At 40.7% G+C, this 19,989-nt stretch overlaps 1 protein-coding gene across 1 annotated transcript in view; it reads left to right on the forward strand.

Moving 5' to 3' along the window:
* Positions 1-344: 344 nt before the first annotated feature.
* The window catches only part of tmtops2b (teleost multiple tissue opsin 2b), a 35,639-nt gene continuing 15,994 nt past the window's right edge, over positions 345-19,989 (forward strand). The window contains exons 1-2 of the mRNA XM_031584852.2: positions 345-1,464; positions 17,109-17,434. Of these exons, the coding sequence (XP_031440712.1) occupies positions 1,086-1,464; positions 17,109-17,434 (705 nt within the window). The 5' untranslated portion in view covers positions 345-1,085. The remainder of the gene's footprint in view (positions 1,465-17,108; positions 17,435-19,989) is intronic.

Consider the following 19,989-nt stretch of genomic DNA (forward strand, 5'->3'; position numbering starts at 1 on the left):
CACAATTTACAGCCCATGGACCTATAGCCTATGACATATATAGTTTTACAGACGAAATAACTAAATACAACTTCTAAGTATCTGGCAAAAGTAACCTCATCACATCACATATTATGGCTACTCAATGCAGTCGTGTAGATGATTACATCATTTTGGAGGTAGCTATTGGCACCTGAGGAACACCGTATATTCTCCTACACACTTGGAAAGGGAGGGGTATTCAGTTGGTTGCAATATTCAACCTCACTGCTAGATGTCACTAAATCCTACACATTGCACCTTTAATTTGTGCAAATGAGCAAATACATGTGTGAGATTTAGAGAGAGCGAGAGAGAGGTGGAGAGGGGAGAGTGATCAATGAGTAAAAGGGTCTTCCAATGCACAGCGACCAGCTCCCTGTACTTAGTTCCGCATGACGTCAGCGGTGCCTTTATAGCCTGCCCCTCTCAGTCGCTCAGCTCTGTGCTTGGGTATGCACAGGTGAATGCACTTCAACTTTTGGACGTATTTTGACAAAATCATATGGAATGCTATGTTTTTTTTATTTTATTTATCTGATAAAATATGTTTTGTTTCGTCGGCTGATAAAAATAATGATTCAACGCTTCTGTTGGTAAAATGTTGTCAGACTATAGTAATTGTTGCGGTTGAAATGATAATGACGGCAATAACAGCGTGCTGGTTGATGAATGTCGGGAAGAACGCCTGTAACAAAAGTTCGAAGTATTTTTGCTCGCGAGAACATTTATATAAACATACCAACGACCGCTAATAGACTGGTTGAACATACCGGGACATATAGAAAGACACAATACATGGACATTCCCAATACGTGGAGATTCTCCTTTCTCACGTTATCAACTGTACCGTGCACGAATGGGATTTTGACAATCTTTGGACCGGATTGTCAGCTAGACGAGGTTCCACATTCTGGACTTTTTTTGTAATTATCCTGAATGCGCATTCATTGATGTTTTATAGCGTTTTGTTACATTTCATCGTATAATTGTCTGAATATAGCCTAAACAGCTACTGAGAATCAACAGGTTTTCAACAATCCGATTAAAGGACCTCTGAGAACATTATGAACAGTATGAACATGTTTTCTGACTTGGCTGAATTGAATTACAGCTTTAACGTGAGTGACGGGGATTCCTTTCTGGACCACTGGAACGATATTCCAACCACACAGACACTCTCTCGTGCGGGATTCATCGTCCTTTCAGTGATATTGGGTTTTATAATGATCTTTGGGTTTCTCAACAACTTTGTAGTGTTAATCCTTTTCTGTAAATTCAAGACGTTACGGACTCCTGTGAATATCCTCCTCTTGAATATCAGCGTTAGTGACATGTTGGTTTGTCTATGCGGGACTACACTCAGCTTTGCATCCAGTATCAGGGGAAGATGGTTTCTCGGGAAACGCGGTTGTAGTTGGTACGGCTTCATCAACTCGTGTTTTGGTAAGTAGTCAATTTACGTTAAGGTGAGCTTTTTCCCACGTATAACGTTTTGTTGCCGAGGGATGTAGCGCTCTGAACCATGATACTGGGGAATCAGTCACTTTCGAGTAACTTTCGCGGACCTCAGCCTATATCTCTGGTCTGGTCAAAATCACCGATGCTGGTAAGGTACAAAAGGGGGTCTTCATGAAAAACAGTTAGATTCCCAAACCGATACACATTTTAACCGAAAGAAAAAATGCTTACAGTATGTTTCAGTCGGGTGCTGATTGGCGAAGTGCGTTTTTGCATTGTAGCCTGCACCAGGCAGGAGACACATCTTTGAAATTCCATGAAATATACTTCTTTTTACCTGAACTTTCCATTCAACAACTTGAATTTGGACCCTTAATCTGCTGGATTGTGGTAGCCCAGCACTGACAGAACTAGATTTATACAGGGGGTGGACAAGGCGACATCAGGGAGTCCATGGACCATGAAAGAAAACGAGTGTGTAACCCTAACATGGTATCTAAGGAGCAAGAATGAATCATATGATTGCTAATTAGAGGTATAAGTGATAATTAACTTAACCCAGAGGTGTTCAATGTGACAGATAGTGTGGACCACTACTTAACTAGAATTCGTTAACATCCTATGAATAGCCAGTGTCTCTATCTCCGAAGTGCAGCTCAATTTCTTACACTCACATTTTCATTTTCAGAAAATAAAGCTCAAGCCACAAAGAGATAAGATAGCATTTGTGTGTGACACAATTTGCATAGCTTATTTTTGGAAGTAGAGGTAAAAAAAAAAGAAAAAAGAAAAAAAACAGCAGAAATTTTACATGGTATGACCAACTTGTACAAACCTCTCTGACCCACCCAAGTCAAACTAAACATTTTGCACATACACAAATTACTTTCATACATAAATGGCCTAAGTAATCTGCAAATTGTGGTAATCTTTTGAGTAATGTTAAAATTTTGATAATCTAACGAAAATTGTAATGTCATTTAAACTATTCTAACTGTCAACAGTCATTTTCCATTTTTTTTTTGTTTACAGTTATTGAGGTAAACAGGCACATGTCTATGGCTGTAGGGATCCTTTCCATGTTGTCAGACACTTATAATAACATTAACAAGCCTGTCAGTGGCTAAAACAAGTGGTTTACTCTGACGTGCCTGCTTGCTCCATCAGTGGCGTAAGGTTGTTACGACGGGCCCAGGTGCAGGCTTTTATGACGGGCCCTAGTGAACGCTAATTACTATCGTAGCGTTCCCTTCTTCCGTCCCCGCGTCTAAGAAAACGCTAAACAAAGATGTTTGTTGTCGATATAAATAGTGTTTAATTAATCAACCTTACATATTTCAGAAGTGACCGGTGTGCTAGCTGGGGGGTCGTCCGTGGCGGACTCCTTGGGCTAGCGACTGTTTGTTAAAAAGCCAAAATAATCTAATTTAGGCAGCTTTGCCACCTTCTTCTCCTGTTCTTTTCTCTCTTGCCTTTTCCTACTGCCACTTTTAGGCTTAAAACGCATTGTTACGCTTGCAGGTGTGCTGTGCTCAATTCACTTGCTTGTCTTGACCTTCGAATTTGTTTAACCTGCTGTATCGTATTGTATCGTCACATGATCAAATAGCGACTTGACATTGGACAACAACATACCTGTTACCCAGCAATCATCATTGCAAATCTGAATATGACAAAAATACCAAAGAAAATAAGAACTTAAGAACATAACTTAAGAACATAAGCATTTTGTGGAAAAATGCTATAAAGTGGGGGTAATTCACATACAGTAGTAGCTAAAGCCACATGGTTCAGTCTCACCTAAAAAAAAATCTGAAAACTCAGCTGCACAAGAAATTTGTCCAGAAATTTGTCCAACAAACAGGCCTTCGTCTTTCATTTTGCCCAAGAATTGTATCCAGAACTTCAATCATTCTTTGCACAGGATTCCACACCGATTCTAGATTCATTTATTTGAAGTAGGCCTACTGGTTCCAGCAATGTAGCTCAGATCAACACATCTTTTCTCAATGTCATGGCGGCGGAGGAAGATGTGGATGTCTCGGATAACCACAATTTCAGTTCCCAGGTCCATCCGGATGATCCAAGGACAACCACCGGTCTGCTCCACAGCCTCCACAAATCAGCCTCCTATGACATGTGGATCACTGCTTGAGTGTGACACTTTCAACCAGATGAAAAGCCATCTATGCAACCATATATGCAAATTCCACAGGACTTTAACTTCATATGAATCAATGTGCCAAATCCAGTTTGGTCCTTGATCTCAATACTTTCCGCGGTTTAGGCCCTTGGCTCGAATGATTAAACGAGCATCCTCCTTCTTTTTTGCATTGATTTCCATTCTTCAGGCATTTATTTTGCATCCACCTGTAGCCATGTAGTATCCAAGGTCCTTCCAACTCCTGATTGATGAAGTTGACAACTTGCCCAATGTCCGCATATTGTTTGCGTTACAACCCGTGCATTTTAATCAGCCAAATTAAGTGTCTTTTGATGACACTGTCCTTAGCCGCAAGAGTTAAGGACATGAGCAGGATATCATTATATCTCATCCGAAGAATAAAATTAAATGAAATTAAATTCATCCATTCTTTATGTGTGATATTAGCCCTACGGTGCTTGTCCAGTGTTGAAGAATATTCGTGGTTTTCATATACTTTCAGCTTATATGAATTCCTCCCCACAAGGAAATATCACATTCACGCAACCTTCATTAACACACAAATGGTCAGCAAGCCCCTCCCTGTCTGCTGACATTCACAGCTTTCATATCTAGGTAGACACATCATTCTGCTCACCTTTCCTATCACGCCCCCACCTTACACCTTGAACAAGACACACCCATTATGCTAAGTTGTGTATTCTACCTTACTATAACTTGTTGGAGAAAGTACCTCATAGAGACACCAACCACTATGTGAGGTGAGAGAATGGAGCAAGGAGCATAGAGGAGACATCGCAGCCTTTGAAGACAAGGCCAACAGGGAAGAGAAACTACACTATGGACCATATCTCCTAATCTCTCCTTCTCTCTCTCCATCATAGTGCGTTGTGTGTGCTTCTGGTCTGTTACAGACAATAAACTGACACCCTACGCATTAGACCAGCAATCCATCAAGTTCTTTGCTAAAATCATTCAACTGCAACAAACGTTAGAGCTGTTATATTATAGTATATATATATATTATAGTATAACAATGTTTTCACAGGAAATCTGTCGGAACACGCCAATCTTCCATTTGGCATTTACATGCAGCCCCAACGATATATTTCGTTAGTAAGCAACAGGTTCCGTATTTTGTGGCCATACATTTTAATGGCCACCATATAGTTATTACATTCCCGCGCCTAACTAACTTGTGGTCATCAGTTGTTGACCTTGTGGTCACGCCTTAGTAACTGGTGGCCTTGCCATAGTATTTTCCCCACCTTTACCAGGGGGGCTCCGGACATCTACACATAGAATTTTACAGGACAATGTAATATTTTTGAGATTTACTGGATGATATAGTTTCATTTGTCTGTTTTTGAAGACATTGCATTCAGTCAAAATGCCCAGTCATTTGAGCTATATCAACATTCAATTATGCACATAGTACATAGCCTAATCTTCAGTTTTCTCTCATCAAATCCACGGCATTTCTAAGTCAACTACTTGTTAGTTACATTATGTGGACCAGCCCCCGAGATTAGATAAAAGTGCTGAGATTTATTGGCCATTTTGAGCCAGAGATATTCGGTTGAAATGAGATCAAGCTGTGAAGAGGTGAAGGTAGCAGAATCCAACCCCCATCACAATCCCCTCATATAGTCAGGAATGCCATGGATACAGATGAAAAAAAAAAATAACTGCAGGCTTGAAGTAACTCTGGAATACCCAACCAGCCACCACACGCAATTCACTGTAAGCTACTTCTGAAGGGTAAACCATTCCAATTTATGTTGGACACTGTCAGGTGTTCGTCATTCTGACAGCCAAGGGAAATCACATAACAGAACCACATCTGCTTTGGTAAATACCACTGGCTCTGGCCCACTTAACCAGATTTAGGTAATGCTCTGCATTTAAATCATGCTCTGTAACTGTTTCTTAGCCTGTGTTTCACTCATTATTTCACACACAAATACAAACAGACTGCCCCAGTTGGTCTTACCCCTGATTAACGTGTGTCTAAACCAAGGATCTTTTCATGGTGTGTTTGCATACAGTCCTTTCTATGAATGTTAATTTATTTTTATTCTTGTCTAAAGTTGTGATAGACACTTGGATGGGCAGGGGTTTTTTTGTAAAAAAAAAAAAAAAAAAAATATCAATATCAATCAGAAATAAAGGAGAGCAGGTGAAGTTAGTGAAGTGCAGTGAGCTAAGACTTTCATGTGCTGATGAAACAAAAACATTTTTTTCCTACAGCTGAAAGGATTCTAGGAAATATATGTTGGAAAGGATACAGAAAATCCAATTTCTGGTTGCTAAACTGTGAAGTTAAAATTCAGAAGTTAAACGGCTCTTGAATTGTTTGTCTTGTGGTCTTTTTCTTGTCTAGCTTAATATTCCCGGACTTATTTCCTCTAATTATCTCTGTTTCTTATTCTCTCCATCTCTCCCTTTCAGCCACTATCTATATTATTAAACCGAGGTAATCTGTCATTGTCTCAATCTGTCATTCGGTTACTCTCCATTCTTTTATCTCAAACTTTATTCTTGGCTCACTATCTCTCTGTCCTTTGATACATTTTTAAGTATAGGGTGTGCCACCCAAACTGCCACTAAGAAAGGGTTCAGGGGTCACAGTGCAGAGGTATGACGTCTGTAGCCAGAGGAATGTGTGTTAAGACAGGGAATACTAATCAGCTTCCAGCCATTGCGTAAACAGCGTGCCTCTCTGTTCCCCCCCACCTCCCATCCATATCCCCTCCTCTCTATTTTGACAGCACGTATACAAACTAAAGATGAAACCCTATAGACACTGTGTTAGTCCCCCAAGTCCCCTAACATGAAACAGCATGAGCTGGAATCTAACAGAAGGTCACAGTGCCTCTTTCCCACCCTTGTTGCATAACCATTTCTAAAACATTTTTTACACAACTTCCTGTGAGCCCTCTGTGTGTTCCTATATGACTAACCAAGACCACATTATGTTTCCATTCAGTGTACGATGAACATCATTTTTGTGAAAGCATATTCAATTTTACACATGCTGAGCAGAGGCTATTTTTAAAACATCAACAATGAATGAGACCATGGGTTTGGATAAGAGACATACTCCCACTGAATATCAGATGAGGTTTAGCAGTTAGACTTGCCTGTGATGGAATTGTTTCCCAGCTGTAGGCTTATGTGAATCAATATATCTGCAAAGAAAATGTACAGATCATGTGGTCTTTACCGTATGTGTAGGTCAATTGTAAGACACAGTTGTGGCTTCTCCCGTGATAGAGGATAGGCAGATAATCATGAATGTATAGAGCAAAGATGACTTATGTAGATATATTTTTCCCTGCCCTCATCTGGATTAACATAACAGTGCAAGTCACAAGCCAAATTGTAACATAACAGTGCAAGTCACAAGCAGTGAACTCTGCACATCTAAAAAAAAAAGAGCCTCTCCACCCTAAAGAGAGCCAGAGGGTCAGCCCAGGGAAACTTTATGTAAGTGATAATGGAGGACATGGCAATTGGGCAGCATAACTTGTGGTGGCCATGACACGATGCTACCTGAACTCTGTGAAGTAAATCCAACAAGTTCATTGTGAAGTTAAAATTAGCTTTTGCAATGTGACTGGACTGTGAAAGAACTGCACAGAAGAACACACTGGCTGTGTATGAATGTTTGGCTTCCATGAAAACATACAGCAAATTGTAAGTGGGCGGACGAGGGAATCCAACCTGGTATCGTCTTCATACCAATCAGATCAGAATTACTGTCATACCAAGAACTGACAAACTATTAAAATGAAGACTATTGAGTTTAGTCAGTGAACTGCCATTGTAAACATGCGTCAATAAAATAGTAATATGTTGATACATTTCTTGTTCACATCTGTATGGCCACGATGCCTTATGAATAACTGGAATAAATGACAGGGAGAAATATGGACGAGACATCAGTTGTGCAAAAAGGACAAGGTTCCTTAGGCTGCAGCTCAAGACGCTACTTAAGCTATCTTACTGTTGAAGGGGACAGCTTGAGGACATTAACAAGCCAATTAGCCTATTTGTCCAGGTCAGTTAACAAAGACAAAAAAACAAACTGGTTGATTTTTTTAATTTTTTTTTAGATTTATTTATGGCCTTTTTAGCCTTTATTTGGATAGGACAGTGAAGTATTTTGGACCGGAAGTGAGAGGATCCGGAAACGACAGCAGGCCTGAATCGAACCTGTGTCCCTGCGGGCATTGGAGCCCGTAAATGGGGGGCTTATTGACTCATGCCACAGTGCCCCCCTACTGGTTGATATTTAATCAATCTGTGTTTTAATTGTAATGCTTAGTTGCAAACAATCTTCTAGGCTAGGCTACAACTATACTGATTTTGTTGCTCTGCTAACCTTACGTTTTACAGACAAATATTGCTGTTGTGCAACACACCTGGCTCAGTAAGAAACCTGGAATAGTATTTTGTTATATACAGTTCATATATATATATACAGTATATACAGTTTCTCTTTTATTGTGGGTAAAGGGATCTGTGATAAACTACATTAATACAGTCATGACAGCACCACTACACATTCGTTGTCAATCCTCTGTATCATATAAATACAACCACCGCCTTCCCACGCCCCCATATCCAAATTCATTTTGGGGCTTCTTCAGTTTCACGTCAGGCACCTCTACTGAGGACCATTGATTTTACAAAGTTACAGTGCCTTCACATGTATGCCTTGTGTTAACGTTTGATGCTGGGTTTGGGGGTGTGTTGATAACACAGACCTTTTATAGCGAGATTGACAGGTCAACAACCAATCACACGGCTATGAATAGCTGACCACTGTGTAACTTCGCTAGCAAGCTGTTTATTTTGTGAGTAGTTACCTTGCTAACTTGATAACATTAGAAAGTTGGCTCAGATGTATTTTTTAGTTACATTAACAGGGTTTTTACATTGGTAACGTTTTAACAATCTAAGCAAAAAAATCAAAACAAATGACATACATGTACAAGTACAACCATTTCTCAACTTTCTACCTCAAGCAACGCAAGCAAAGCTGAGCAATGGAACCACAATTCAGTTGGGCAACGCATGACATCACCCCATTGGGAAGCGTTTTCATTGAAGCCTCCATTGCATACGTGTGAATGCACCGTTAAGGCTCAACAGAATGCTGGGATATGCTATCTTGGCAACGAGAGGTATGGAACTGTATTGGACTTTAACCATAGCAACCATCGATTTAGAACTAACAACTGGGCTTTGGCCATAGCAACCATCCAACTATTAACAGCAGTTTGTCCTGTAAATTAAGCAAAGACTTGATGTGTGGCAGAAAGAAGTAGTACTGCAAACAAGAAATTATGTCTGCAAATTAACTTAACTCTTAACATAGAGTGTGTAAACCCTGGTTGGTATAAGTGGGATAATGGGATTCACGGTATTCGGATAGCAGAAATGAATGCATTTCGAGGTGCATCGTGGCAGCATTACCATCTTGAACGTGTAATAATTTCTGCTCCCCGCGTGTTGTGTCATCCATTATCCCTTACTTTTATGATATATTATCAACATGGGCATTATTTTATTTCAACAACTCTGACAGGTTATTCATTAAGTGGACTGTAGCATCCACACCCAGAGCTCTTGAGAACAGTCAGTGTGTTTACATGATGGTATAATTTGAATCTTTGCTTAGTCGGACTATGCTTTCTTTCGAGGGTAGGTGCTATTATCCCAATATACATGGCAGTGAATAAATCGAATCATTGGCCGAAAGCATGTCATATCCGATACGATAGGTGGCGCTGTTTTCGTTACAACTAGTGGTGATACAGCCCTTTCCGCTTGACCTCTTCACCACTACCAATAACAACAACAGTTGATTGAGCATGAATCGCGTCTGTTCATCGGTCCAGAAATGCGTGTTGCCTCTTGGGTTGTTTGTTTGTTTGTTTGTTTCTGCCGGGCCGATGTGTTTATAAGTTACATTATTCAAAGGTGAAAGATAAAAGGCGAGAGAAACGCACGCACATTCACACACGCGCGCAAATAATGGGTTACAGCCTAAACGCATTGCCCTTCTGCCAGTTGCATCAAATTGTTTTAGTACTTCTTCGCTGTCGATTTCCAAATCTGTGTGAATATTCATGAGAGCAAGTCCAGTCAGTCTTTTCATAGATAGATACAAGACCTTCAGGACGCAATGAATGTTTGGGTAGAAATTTGCCGAACTTTCCAGGGCTTGATAAAGTTCACTGCGTAACTCATTTAGCTGTTTCCAGCTCTGTATCTGCATCGTCAACGCTGGGCATTAGTTGTCTGTACTCCGATTTTATAGTTTCCCCATTTTAATAAATATGCGTTCATGATATATTTCTTTTCTTCTCGCGTCGCGTAGCAGTGCGTACGGCTGCATGCGCCACTGGAACTCTGTGCAATTAATACAATACATAATAGGCTAATTGATACGATATCTCCTCGTTTGAGTGTGGTTGTTTGAGTGCAATGGGAGTGTATGATCGATGTTGTCTATAAAGGTATTTAGGTAAAGGTATTTACGGGAAAATATCTCGATCCACCTGTCACGTCTCTGTCTTTAGAGGGCAGCGCCAAATAACCGAACAAAACTCAACTCACGCTTGCCTCACGGGCACAATACCAAATTTCATCATATTTGATAAAATGAAGGACAAATTAGTTGTGAATAGTATCACCGAGTTTGACAGGTATTGGTCAGGTAATAGCCGAGTGACAGCTGATTTGCTTTCTGATTTGACAGTACTTATTCGTGGTTTTTTTCAGCGCCAGATAACTGAACACAACTAAACTCACGCGTGCCTCGCGGCCACAATACCAAATTTCATCATATTTGATAGAATGAAGGATATATTAGTTGTGAATAGTATCACCGAGTTTGATAGGTATTGGTCAGGTAATAGCCGAGTGACAGCTGATTTGCTTTCTGATTTGACAGTACTTATTCGTGGTTTTTTTCAGCGCCAGATAACTGAACACAACTAAACTCACGCGTGCCTCGAGGGCACAATACCAAATTTCATCATATTTGATAGAATGAAGGACATATTAGTTGTGAATAGTATCACCGAGTTTGATAGGTATTGGTCAGGTAATAGCCGAGTGACAGCTGATTTGCTTTCTGATTTGACAGTACTTATTTGTGGTTTTTTTCAGCGCCAGATAACTGAACACAACTAAACTCACGCGTGCCTCGCGGGCACAATACCAAATTTCATCATATTTGATAAAATGAAGGACAAATTAGTTGTGAATAGTATCACCGAGTTTGGCAGGTATTGGTCAGGGGAGACGGCCCAGTGTTCCGAAAGCCCGATATTCCGAAATCTCAATATTCCGAAAAATAGTCCCCCTGGCAAAATTTAGAAATATTTTAATTGGCACAAAACACTCAAAGCATTTCGTTTGCACAGCAGAGTGGAGACACTCACCGGGCTATCACGCATATAACTTTTCCTAGGCAATATTTGTTAACTTAGCCTACTCTGGTTTTGAATATGGGGTAGGCTACCACTCATGCGAAGGAAATCACCGGCAGATTGTCGCAGGACATTACGCAGATCTTGTCAAGCACTGACAAAGCATGCATGTGTTGGCAATCATACAAATATTTTTGTATCATCGCGATGCAAATGCATGTGTGTATAATAATATTCTGAATTCAAGTTAATGCTTGTGAAATAAAGGCATTTATATGTTTATGATTGTGTGATTCATTGGGATGTGCATGTGGGCAATAGTGGTTCACGTTGCTGTACTCACAATTTCGGAACAGCGGGCTGTCGGAAAAATGGGCTTTCGGAACATTGCCATGGAACCTTGGTCAGGTAATAGCCGAGTGACAGCTGATTTGACAGTACTGCTGTTGTTTTAAGCAAATAAAATGTGGAACGTCCTTATACGTGTTTAAGGAGGGGTTGTAAAGGTGCTCATATCTTCGGACCTCTTCTGTTATGTTTGTTCATAATCAACAAGAATAAGCTTGTGAGACAGTCTGCAGGATATTCATAAAAAACTGTGTCATTAGTATGAACAGTTGAGACAACTTATCCCTCTTTCGTCTTCCGGGTCACGACCTGGCAGGGAGAGAGGGAGCATGCGCAAAGACGCAAAGTCCAGTTCCTTATCCAATTCACCGTTCCATGCCGCAATAGTCGAACTATCAACTGGATCGGATCGAGTTATCCAGGGGTGTTAGTCCGACTATGTGCGGTCCGACTACGATCCGACTAAGGTGCTTACATGAAACGGATAATGCGATTTCAGTCCGTTCAGTGTTTGAATGTTTCTGAGGATCAATAATCAGGATCAATAATGTCCATCAGAGCCCCTCTGCCTTTTGGTTCTCTATGACCTTTGCCTTTTCGGTTCTGCTTTTTTTTTCTGTTTCATCTACCTGTCCATCTATCTGCTCCGTCAGTAGATTTATCATGCCTTCACTGCTAAATGAGACACGCCATCTCACGGCTCCCTGTCTTTTTGCTAATGACATATTTTGTCATTCAGCCACATAGTTTGACATTAAATAAAATGCCAGTGTAAACACGGCCACCGAGGGATACACACACACACACACACACCCCCCCACACACACACACACACACACACAGATACACACACACACATACAAGACAGGCCGAGACAGAGAGAGAGCCCAACTCCCCCATGGCAGTGATAAAGTAAAACTACACTGTTGGCAATAGAAAGCTTGTTTGGACCAAGGACCAATATCCTGGTTTATAGGTATTGGCCCATTGATTTTTAAATGTGTGTGTGTGTGTCTGTCTGTCTATCATGTGATATATTCCCATTTATCAGTTTTGACAACGTGCTGTGTTTAGTAAATGCTGCTCATACATCATCAGAGTGACACCTGTGAGAAAAAGGTAGTCTGCCAAGTAGTCTGGCCAGCAGCACGGATCTCTTTCAACTGGTAGAGGACAACTCTAATGTACCCATAACTCTGGGGGGCTTTTTAATACTTGTCTGTATTGGGGGATTAAGTTAGCAGCATCAAATGTGTGAGAGCGACTTTAAATGAAGCTGCCTGAGGTGTTCATAATGGCTACTTGCCAAATAACAAAGAAAAAATTGTTTCAATTTGTGAGTAATTCATTTCTTGTTTAATAATGCATTCAAGTATTTGACTTTTCTCAAATTTTTCAAAATGTATCTTAGAAGAGTAAAGAAAGGGAAAGCAGTTGCTAAACCTACCAGAACAGCATGTGGCTACACAGTCTACACAGTACTGACAGTTTTACAGCCTTTTCATCCTCCTTTGCCGGGGGTGCATGGGAACATGCTTCTGAAACAAAGAAGACTCTCAATAGGATTCTTAATAGGAATGTCAGGCCTGTCAGAATTGATCCAGTATAAGCTCTGGTAACACCTGACCTAGATGTGTTTTATTTCTATGATCCAGAGCATACCTACACCGTGAGAATGTGTGTACCTATTCGGCGGTGCAGGTGCTAGGCAAACAAATCCAGCAAACATATAGCTAACATAAGGTACATCTAAAAATAGGATCTGTTTTTTTTTCCTGGTGCGTTTGTTAGGCCCTAAAACAAATGACCGCTTTCATCACCTGCTCAAAACACACACACACACACACACACACACACACACACACACACACACACACACACACACACACACACACACACACACACTAAATACTGTACACTAAATTGCATTTCAGAATTCACTACTATCAAGCCACAGTCTAAGATGGGTCACACTGTGAAAAACACAAATCCGTAGCTCTGGTGATCAATTAATTGATTTCCCAAAAGCTTGTTTATCAGCTGTGCCACAGCTGTCTTGGGTCTCTCTGTGTTGTGGCAGAGATAAGGGACATTTGTGCCCTACATAAGAATAGAAGATGTGGAACTGCACTTAACCTTTTGGTCAAGCTTGAAAAAGCCCATTTGGGTAATTTGGCCAGGTTAGGTGGAGCACCATAGCCTCAGAACTGTCAGCCAGTGAAAGGCAAGACATTTCCTCTGAGCTCCAGGATAATTTTTTGCACCTGGAGGTTGTGAATGGTTTACACAGTCAAAGGGGGGAAATGAATGATGGGGCTAACAGCGTTTTCTTCCATGAGTTGTGCACCCAGTAATTCAAGTGCTTGCAATCAGGACAAGGTGTGTGTGTGTGTGTGTGTGTATCTCTCTCTCACTCTCTCTGCATGTGTGTGTTTGAGAGAGAGAGAGAGAGAGAGAGAGAGAGAGAGAGAGAGAGAATCTGCATGTGAGAAGAAGGTAGAATAACCCATCATACGGGAATTTTCTGTGGTGAAGTCTCTGTGTTATCAGAGGAAGTCTAAAAGGATTTTTATTTGCTTGTTGGAGCAAAACATTACTGCCCTGCTGATACAATTTACCAGTCTTCGTGCCTCATTTAGCATGGGTAAGGGAAAGAGGCAAGAGTGAGGAAAACTCTCTCCCTCCCTCTGTGTGTTTGTGTGTGAATTTTAAGGACATTACCAGAGCAAAATCTATCCCATCAGGTGTGCCCGTCTCTATGTTTTGCGATATTCATTCTTGTCATCCTTGTGTAACATAAGTGCCTCGTTGTCTTCTTGCATCATGCATCCCACCGACTCACCCCATCAGGATCAGTAGCCTATTAATACACCCACCGCTGGTATGAACTTAATGGCTTCTGAGGGTGGACTGATCTATCAACCCCAGAGATTTCCCAGCAGGCACTTAAACCACAGGACGCAGGTGAGCTCATTGTGGCACTAGTTGCCACCGTCTGAAAGGAAGAGAGCCTCTCTTATCCTGCTCCTATTTTATTATTATTTTTGTACCACTTCCACATCTTCATGTTTCTCCCTCCCCCTCTGCCCCCCTCGAACTACTATTTTATTTAATGTGTCTTCCTGTGTTGTGGTCTCTTGATGGCGAAATGAAACATCCTTGGTCTACTTTGACAACTCTGCGGAGACTGCCTTGGAGGGGTTCTGTAATGTTATATTGATGCGGGGCAATTTGCTCATCCTACGCTGCGGTACGGGGTCGTCTCCTTCAGCCCGGTGTCCTGGGACAGGAAGGGAAACTCATGTTTTCCTCCGATTGGGGGCCTGAACCTATTAAGTCTGGTCTGAACATCTCATTGCCCCCAATTGCATAATAGCGTAACTGGAAAGTCATTCAGTTCATATGTGTCAGTGTATGTGTGGTGCGAGAAGAGCCCATGAAGACTGATCTCACATAATGAGGGCTGTTAGAGATGTGGGCACTGAAATCCAAGTATGGACTCCAGATGACATTGGTTTTTTTTCATTTTGGTTATTATGTCTTGAATGATATCTTGAAAGTAATGTGTTAGTACAAGTACATACTAGTAATGTGTTATAATCCAGCCCATATCCAGACCAAGTCCAGAACAACACTGGACTCTGCGCGGAGATTTCTCTTTTACTGGGCAAACTATGTTTAGCCCACTACAGAGGTTAATGGACTGGAGAAACTGGAGAATTGTGAAGTCATTTGTACCATCCAGCTGGGTGTGTTTTTGAGTGCAGAGAATGCGGAGGGGAGTAAGAGGATAAGAAAGGTCACGGCTTGTGGAGGAAGTCAGGTGTTCTTGGTAGTACAAAAATGTGTCCACTGTAGCAGTTCAGTCCCGTGGTGATGAATGGGAATCTTTTTTTTTTTTTACTTTTGTACTTTTTTTACTTCTCTGTAACAACTTATCTTACATACTGAGAGGCCACTGGATCGGGAGCATGGGGCACTTATATAACAGCCTAGCTGTACCTAAACACAAATACATGTGTATGTACACATACAGTCACATAATGCCATGAGACTACTCATCCAAGTAGTCTGGCCAGTGATTAAATGGGGTATTGTGGGTGGTTACAAATTACAACTGCGTCAGTAGCTTGTGCCCCCCATCATGGGTTAGTGTGCAAGCTGACCATAGATCATTTTTTGTCTGGCATTTTGTGTTTGTGTGATATAAAATGGTTGCAAAAAAGGATCCGTATTTCATCTGTGAGTAATGCATTGTCATTTTGCAGTATTGCATCTATGATTCTTAAACAAGATTCTAAGACAGAGGCCAATTGATCAACGGTGGTTATGTAAAAGCTTTTAGAGCACAATATTACCATGTGTGTATTCCTATTACATGTATACATATACATACACTCTTAGATTTATACATATACGTATACATTTGTACATACACATACCATAATTTGCTGACTACTTACCGGATTATAAATGGATTTTGTAAAATGTCTGCATCTCTGCAGTTAATACTTGGGTGCGTTCTATACATGGGAATGCATTTTATCACCTGTAAGTTAGTAACACGCACAGTAACTCTGCCAGGTAGAATGGGTCTCTTTCTCTCTTTCGCATACGAATCCCACTAATGTATCAGGTAAAAAACAACATGGGATGGAACACATTTTCATTCACACTCAGTCTTTCGTAATGATAAAAAAACTGGTGTGTGTGTATCTCCACCTAACTGTAGCCTATTTAACTGGATGTCACAGAGCTCGAACCTCCGCCAGAGGTATGTAAATCATGAAAGTTGCTAGTTGCCAGCGTGTGAACAAATTTTAATATGAAGTGAAAATTAATTCATGTTAATTTGAAGCTGCACAGTCACCCAGAGGGTTTCGACCTATCGTAGCTTTTTTAACCATATCTATCTCGTGCTTATGGAACCATCTTCACAGTTGGCAACTGCTAGCATGTGTTGATATGAACTCATGTTAACATGAACTCGTGTGAAAAGCTGCTCAGGCACCCTGAGGGTTTCTACCTTTTCCGACTGTAATTTTGAGGAGATTGTAACATCACATAGACATTAATCAATCCTGAGAGAAATAATGGGACATCAGTGGAGCAAGGGTTTGCTCTGATACCAATGTAGTGAACATGTTCATTCAGTGGTTCCCATGGGAACTATCAATGATTGGACTGAAACATTTAGTGTCCATACCCACACAACATCATCACAACACTTAAATCAATGCTTAATTAATGCATGGTTTTCACTGTAAGTGGAAATGAGGTGTGTGTGTACATACTAGGAGAGGATGAAGCATTTTTGCTTGTGTGTGTGTGCTTGAAATGCCCATCCGATGAAACTTTAAATGGCTAGTAGCGCTCGCACTACAACTACATGGCATTCAGTTTTACTTAACAGGATGATGTAACATTGAATAAACTGGTAAATACACGGGTGCGGTCAATACACGGGTTTGTTTTGTAAAAATCACATAAAATGCTGTAATGTGGTTTATCTATATGCGGTTTATAGTCGGGAAAATACAGTACTCCTCTCACATTTATAGGCTGCATATGCATATACATATGATATATATATATATATATCTATATATATATCTATATATAAAGATACTCCTCTGACATTTCCCAACCATGTTTTTCTCTTCCATCAGGCATTGTGTCATTGATATCACTGGTGGTGCTCTCCTACGACCGCTACAGCACATTGACAGTCTACCACAAGCGGGGGCCCAACTACCGCAGGCCGCTGCTGGCTGTTGGAGGAATCTGGCTCTACTCTCTCTTCTGGACAGTGCCTCCTTTACTCGGGTGGAGTAGTTATGGTCTTGAGGGAGCAGGAACCAGCTGTTCTGTGTCATGGACGCTACGTACAACAGCGTCGCATTCCTACATCATATGCCTGTTCATTTTCTGCCTCGGACTGCCTGTGTTGATCATGGTGTACTGCTACAGTAGGCTGCTGCATGCTGTCAAGCAGGTAAGTCTGTATGTGTGTGTGTGTGTGTGTGTGTGTGTTTGTGTCTTGGATCCAGTTTGTTGATCCAAAGCACTGGTAGTCAGAGTGAATTTGCAGGTAATACAGTGAATACAGTGAGGGATTTCTCAACAGCACAGTACTTATGGACAAAATGTTTAGCCAGAACCAGTATCAATAGTTAATCAATAGGTCTGTTTACATTTGTTGTCACAAAATTTTGAAATGGGACCACATACCTCAACTGAAGGGTAGACAGATCAGTGTTTTTTTTTTCTGGTGTACAACAAGACCATGATAATTTTTTTTTGTGATCTCAAGATAATGCAACTGACCTCTCTAGCCTTCTGTACCTTGAGTAGCATGTTTTTTTTAACGGATTGCAGTGCTTCTGCAAGATCATGTGATGATCAAGGTAAAGGGGTCTATTTCTTGAAATGTTGTTGGCCTGTGGCCAAAATCATTTAAGTTCATAAAAGGGATATTACTACTGTTATACGATAGTTTGAGCTCAAATTAGTTGATGAGTAGTCTGTGGGGATGTATTTTAAGCAACTTCCTGTCTATCAAGTAGAGCACTCAAAGGTCCACTTAACAATGTAGTTTGACCACTTTTGCCTCTGCGATGCCCTCTCTACTTAGACGCTGCCAGCTGCGCTCACTCAAGTGTGCTGAGATGCTCATTTTAGCCAAATGACCAACCTGAAATGGCCTAATGAGTCGGCAAATAGCTCACATTTTCTTCTAATCCCTAGCTTGTGGTCAGAGACGCTAAACATGTCCAAGCCTGTTTTTTTTTCTTTGTACGCTTATTCCTCTTTGATGTAGTTGCATAAGAGGTGGTGTTACGTGGATCAGGCAGAATAATCTAGAACCGTAGCTCAGGTCAGTAGTCAGCTTTGCCCTGGCTTCCTCTTTCTGGTGCAAATGTCTCAGCATCAGAAGCTAAAGCTAACTTGTTTGGTTGTTGTTGGTAGTGAAAGGTCTACCTTAGCAACAGATGGGGAATGCAGTTTTGCTGTATTGTTTAGTTCTATTGTATAGAATCTTTTTTTGTGAGTTTGAGGCCTGAACAGAGTTAATTCATTAATGAGTCTGAGGTGGTCGTCCGGGCAACAAATTAAACACAACACCACTGGTCTCAGGATTCTTTGCATGACATTTTACGGGTGAATATTAAAATCTCTGTGGAAAGACATGAACTTCTGTACTCATTGTCATAACTCAAATATGTTACTTTTCTACTGTTGGATTTACTTTAATTTGTTCAAAATGGATTGAAAGGTTCAACACTGTCTTATCAGTTCTGATGGTGTCCAAAAGCTGGAAAATGTGCTAAAAGAGGGAACACAGAACTGAAATGACAATGATATTTAACTTTCTATTTAATCATGATGTGGTCCAATGAAGATTGTCAGTTGACAATGTTTCATTGTAATCCAATATTTAATCATAATTTCTATCCTCCTCTGTTGGACATGGACAGTGATGGACACAAATAAAGTCTTAAATTTACAAGTGTACAAATGGAACAGTTTGAGGGAAATTCCTTAATAAACTAATGATTTGTCAGTCTTGGACTCCTGAGTCTTATGATACAGTATTAATTCAGTTTGATGCTGTGGAGAACATCAAACAAGAGACAGAATTAAAAACATCTGAAGTTATTCACAATATCGAGTCTGATATCAATCAGTCTCCCTTATTCAGTTGCACACATATGGAGCCTCCAGAATCAATTTAAATTTTTTTGGCTGGAAATCATTGGTTTTCCTTTGACTTTGCGGGACATCTGATAACAACCACTAACCTGCTCTGTAGGGTGACTAGCCCAGTATTTATCTTCACAGACTACCATCAGCCCCCTGTCGCCACCTAATGCACTTGGGGTTAGATCTACTGATCCTACCTTCACTCTCTTTACGTTAGCTGAAATCCTCCCCTTCCTCGTAAAAGAACCTCTCTCTGGGGAGTTGTATCTATTACACTTTTCCTGTTGTCAAGTTGACAGTGTTTATGTCATCGCAACTGTGAGATTTTGGGTCAAATTCAAGTCAGATTTTGGGTTTAATTAAATGTAGTAATTTGCTGTCGCTAAGAAATATACCATGGCTGCTAGCTTGTATGAAATGTTGTCATTGTGGGCCATGGACGTTAAGAAGGTTAAGAAGCAGGGCTGCTTTTGAATGTGTTGTGCAGTTGCTATATAGCTAAAAACCTAATGGCAAACCATACATACTTTGTAAACCCTCATCACTGCTATATTTAAGGTCACCAAACACAGGGTCAAGAGTTTAGGCACAAGCTGCCTCAGACACAACAGCTGCTTCATAGACTTACTGTATGTTTGTAAATATGCTTCGTTAATTTGTTCAGCAGTCACTTTCGTCTCACCATTTTTTGTACTCATAGTGTAGGTGTGCCAGTAGACAGGTTCAGGACTTCAGTTCTTCACCTAACCTCAGTTGTTTGTGCAGCACCATTGCTTTTGCAATAGTATTGTTCTTAAATGATGTGCTTTCACTGGAGAATGGAATATTAGCTTACCATCTATTGTG

This window comes from Clupea harengus, chromosome 2, assembly GCF_900700415.2.
Source record: "Clupea harengus chromosome 2, Ch_v2.0.2, whole genome shotgun sequence".
NCBI classification, from domain to species: Eukaryota; Metazoa; Chordata; class Actinopteri; order Clupeiformes; family Clupeidae; genus Clupea; species Clupea harengus.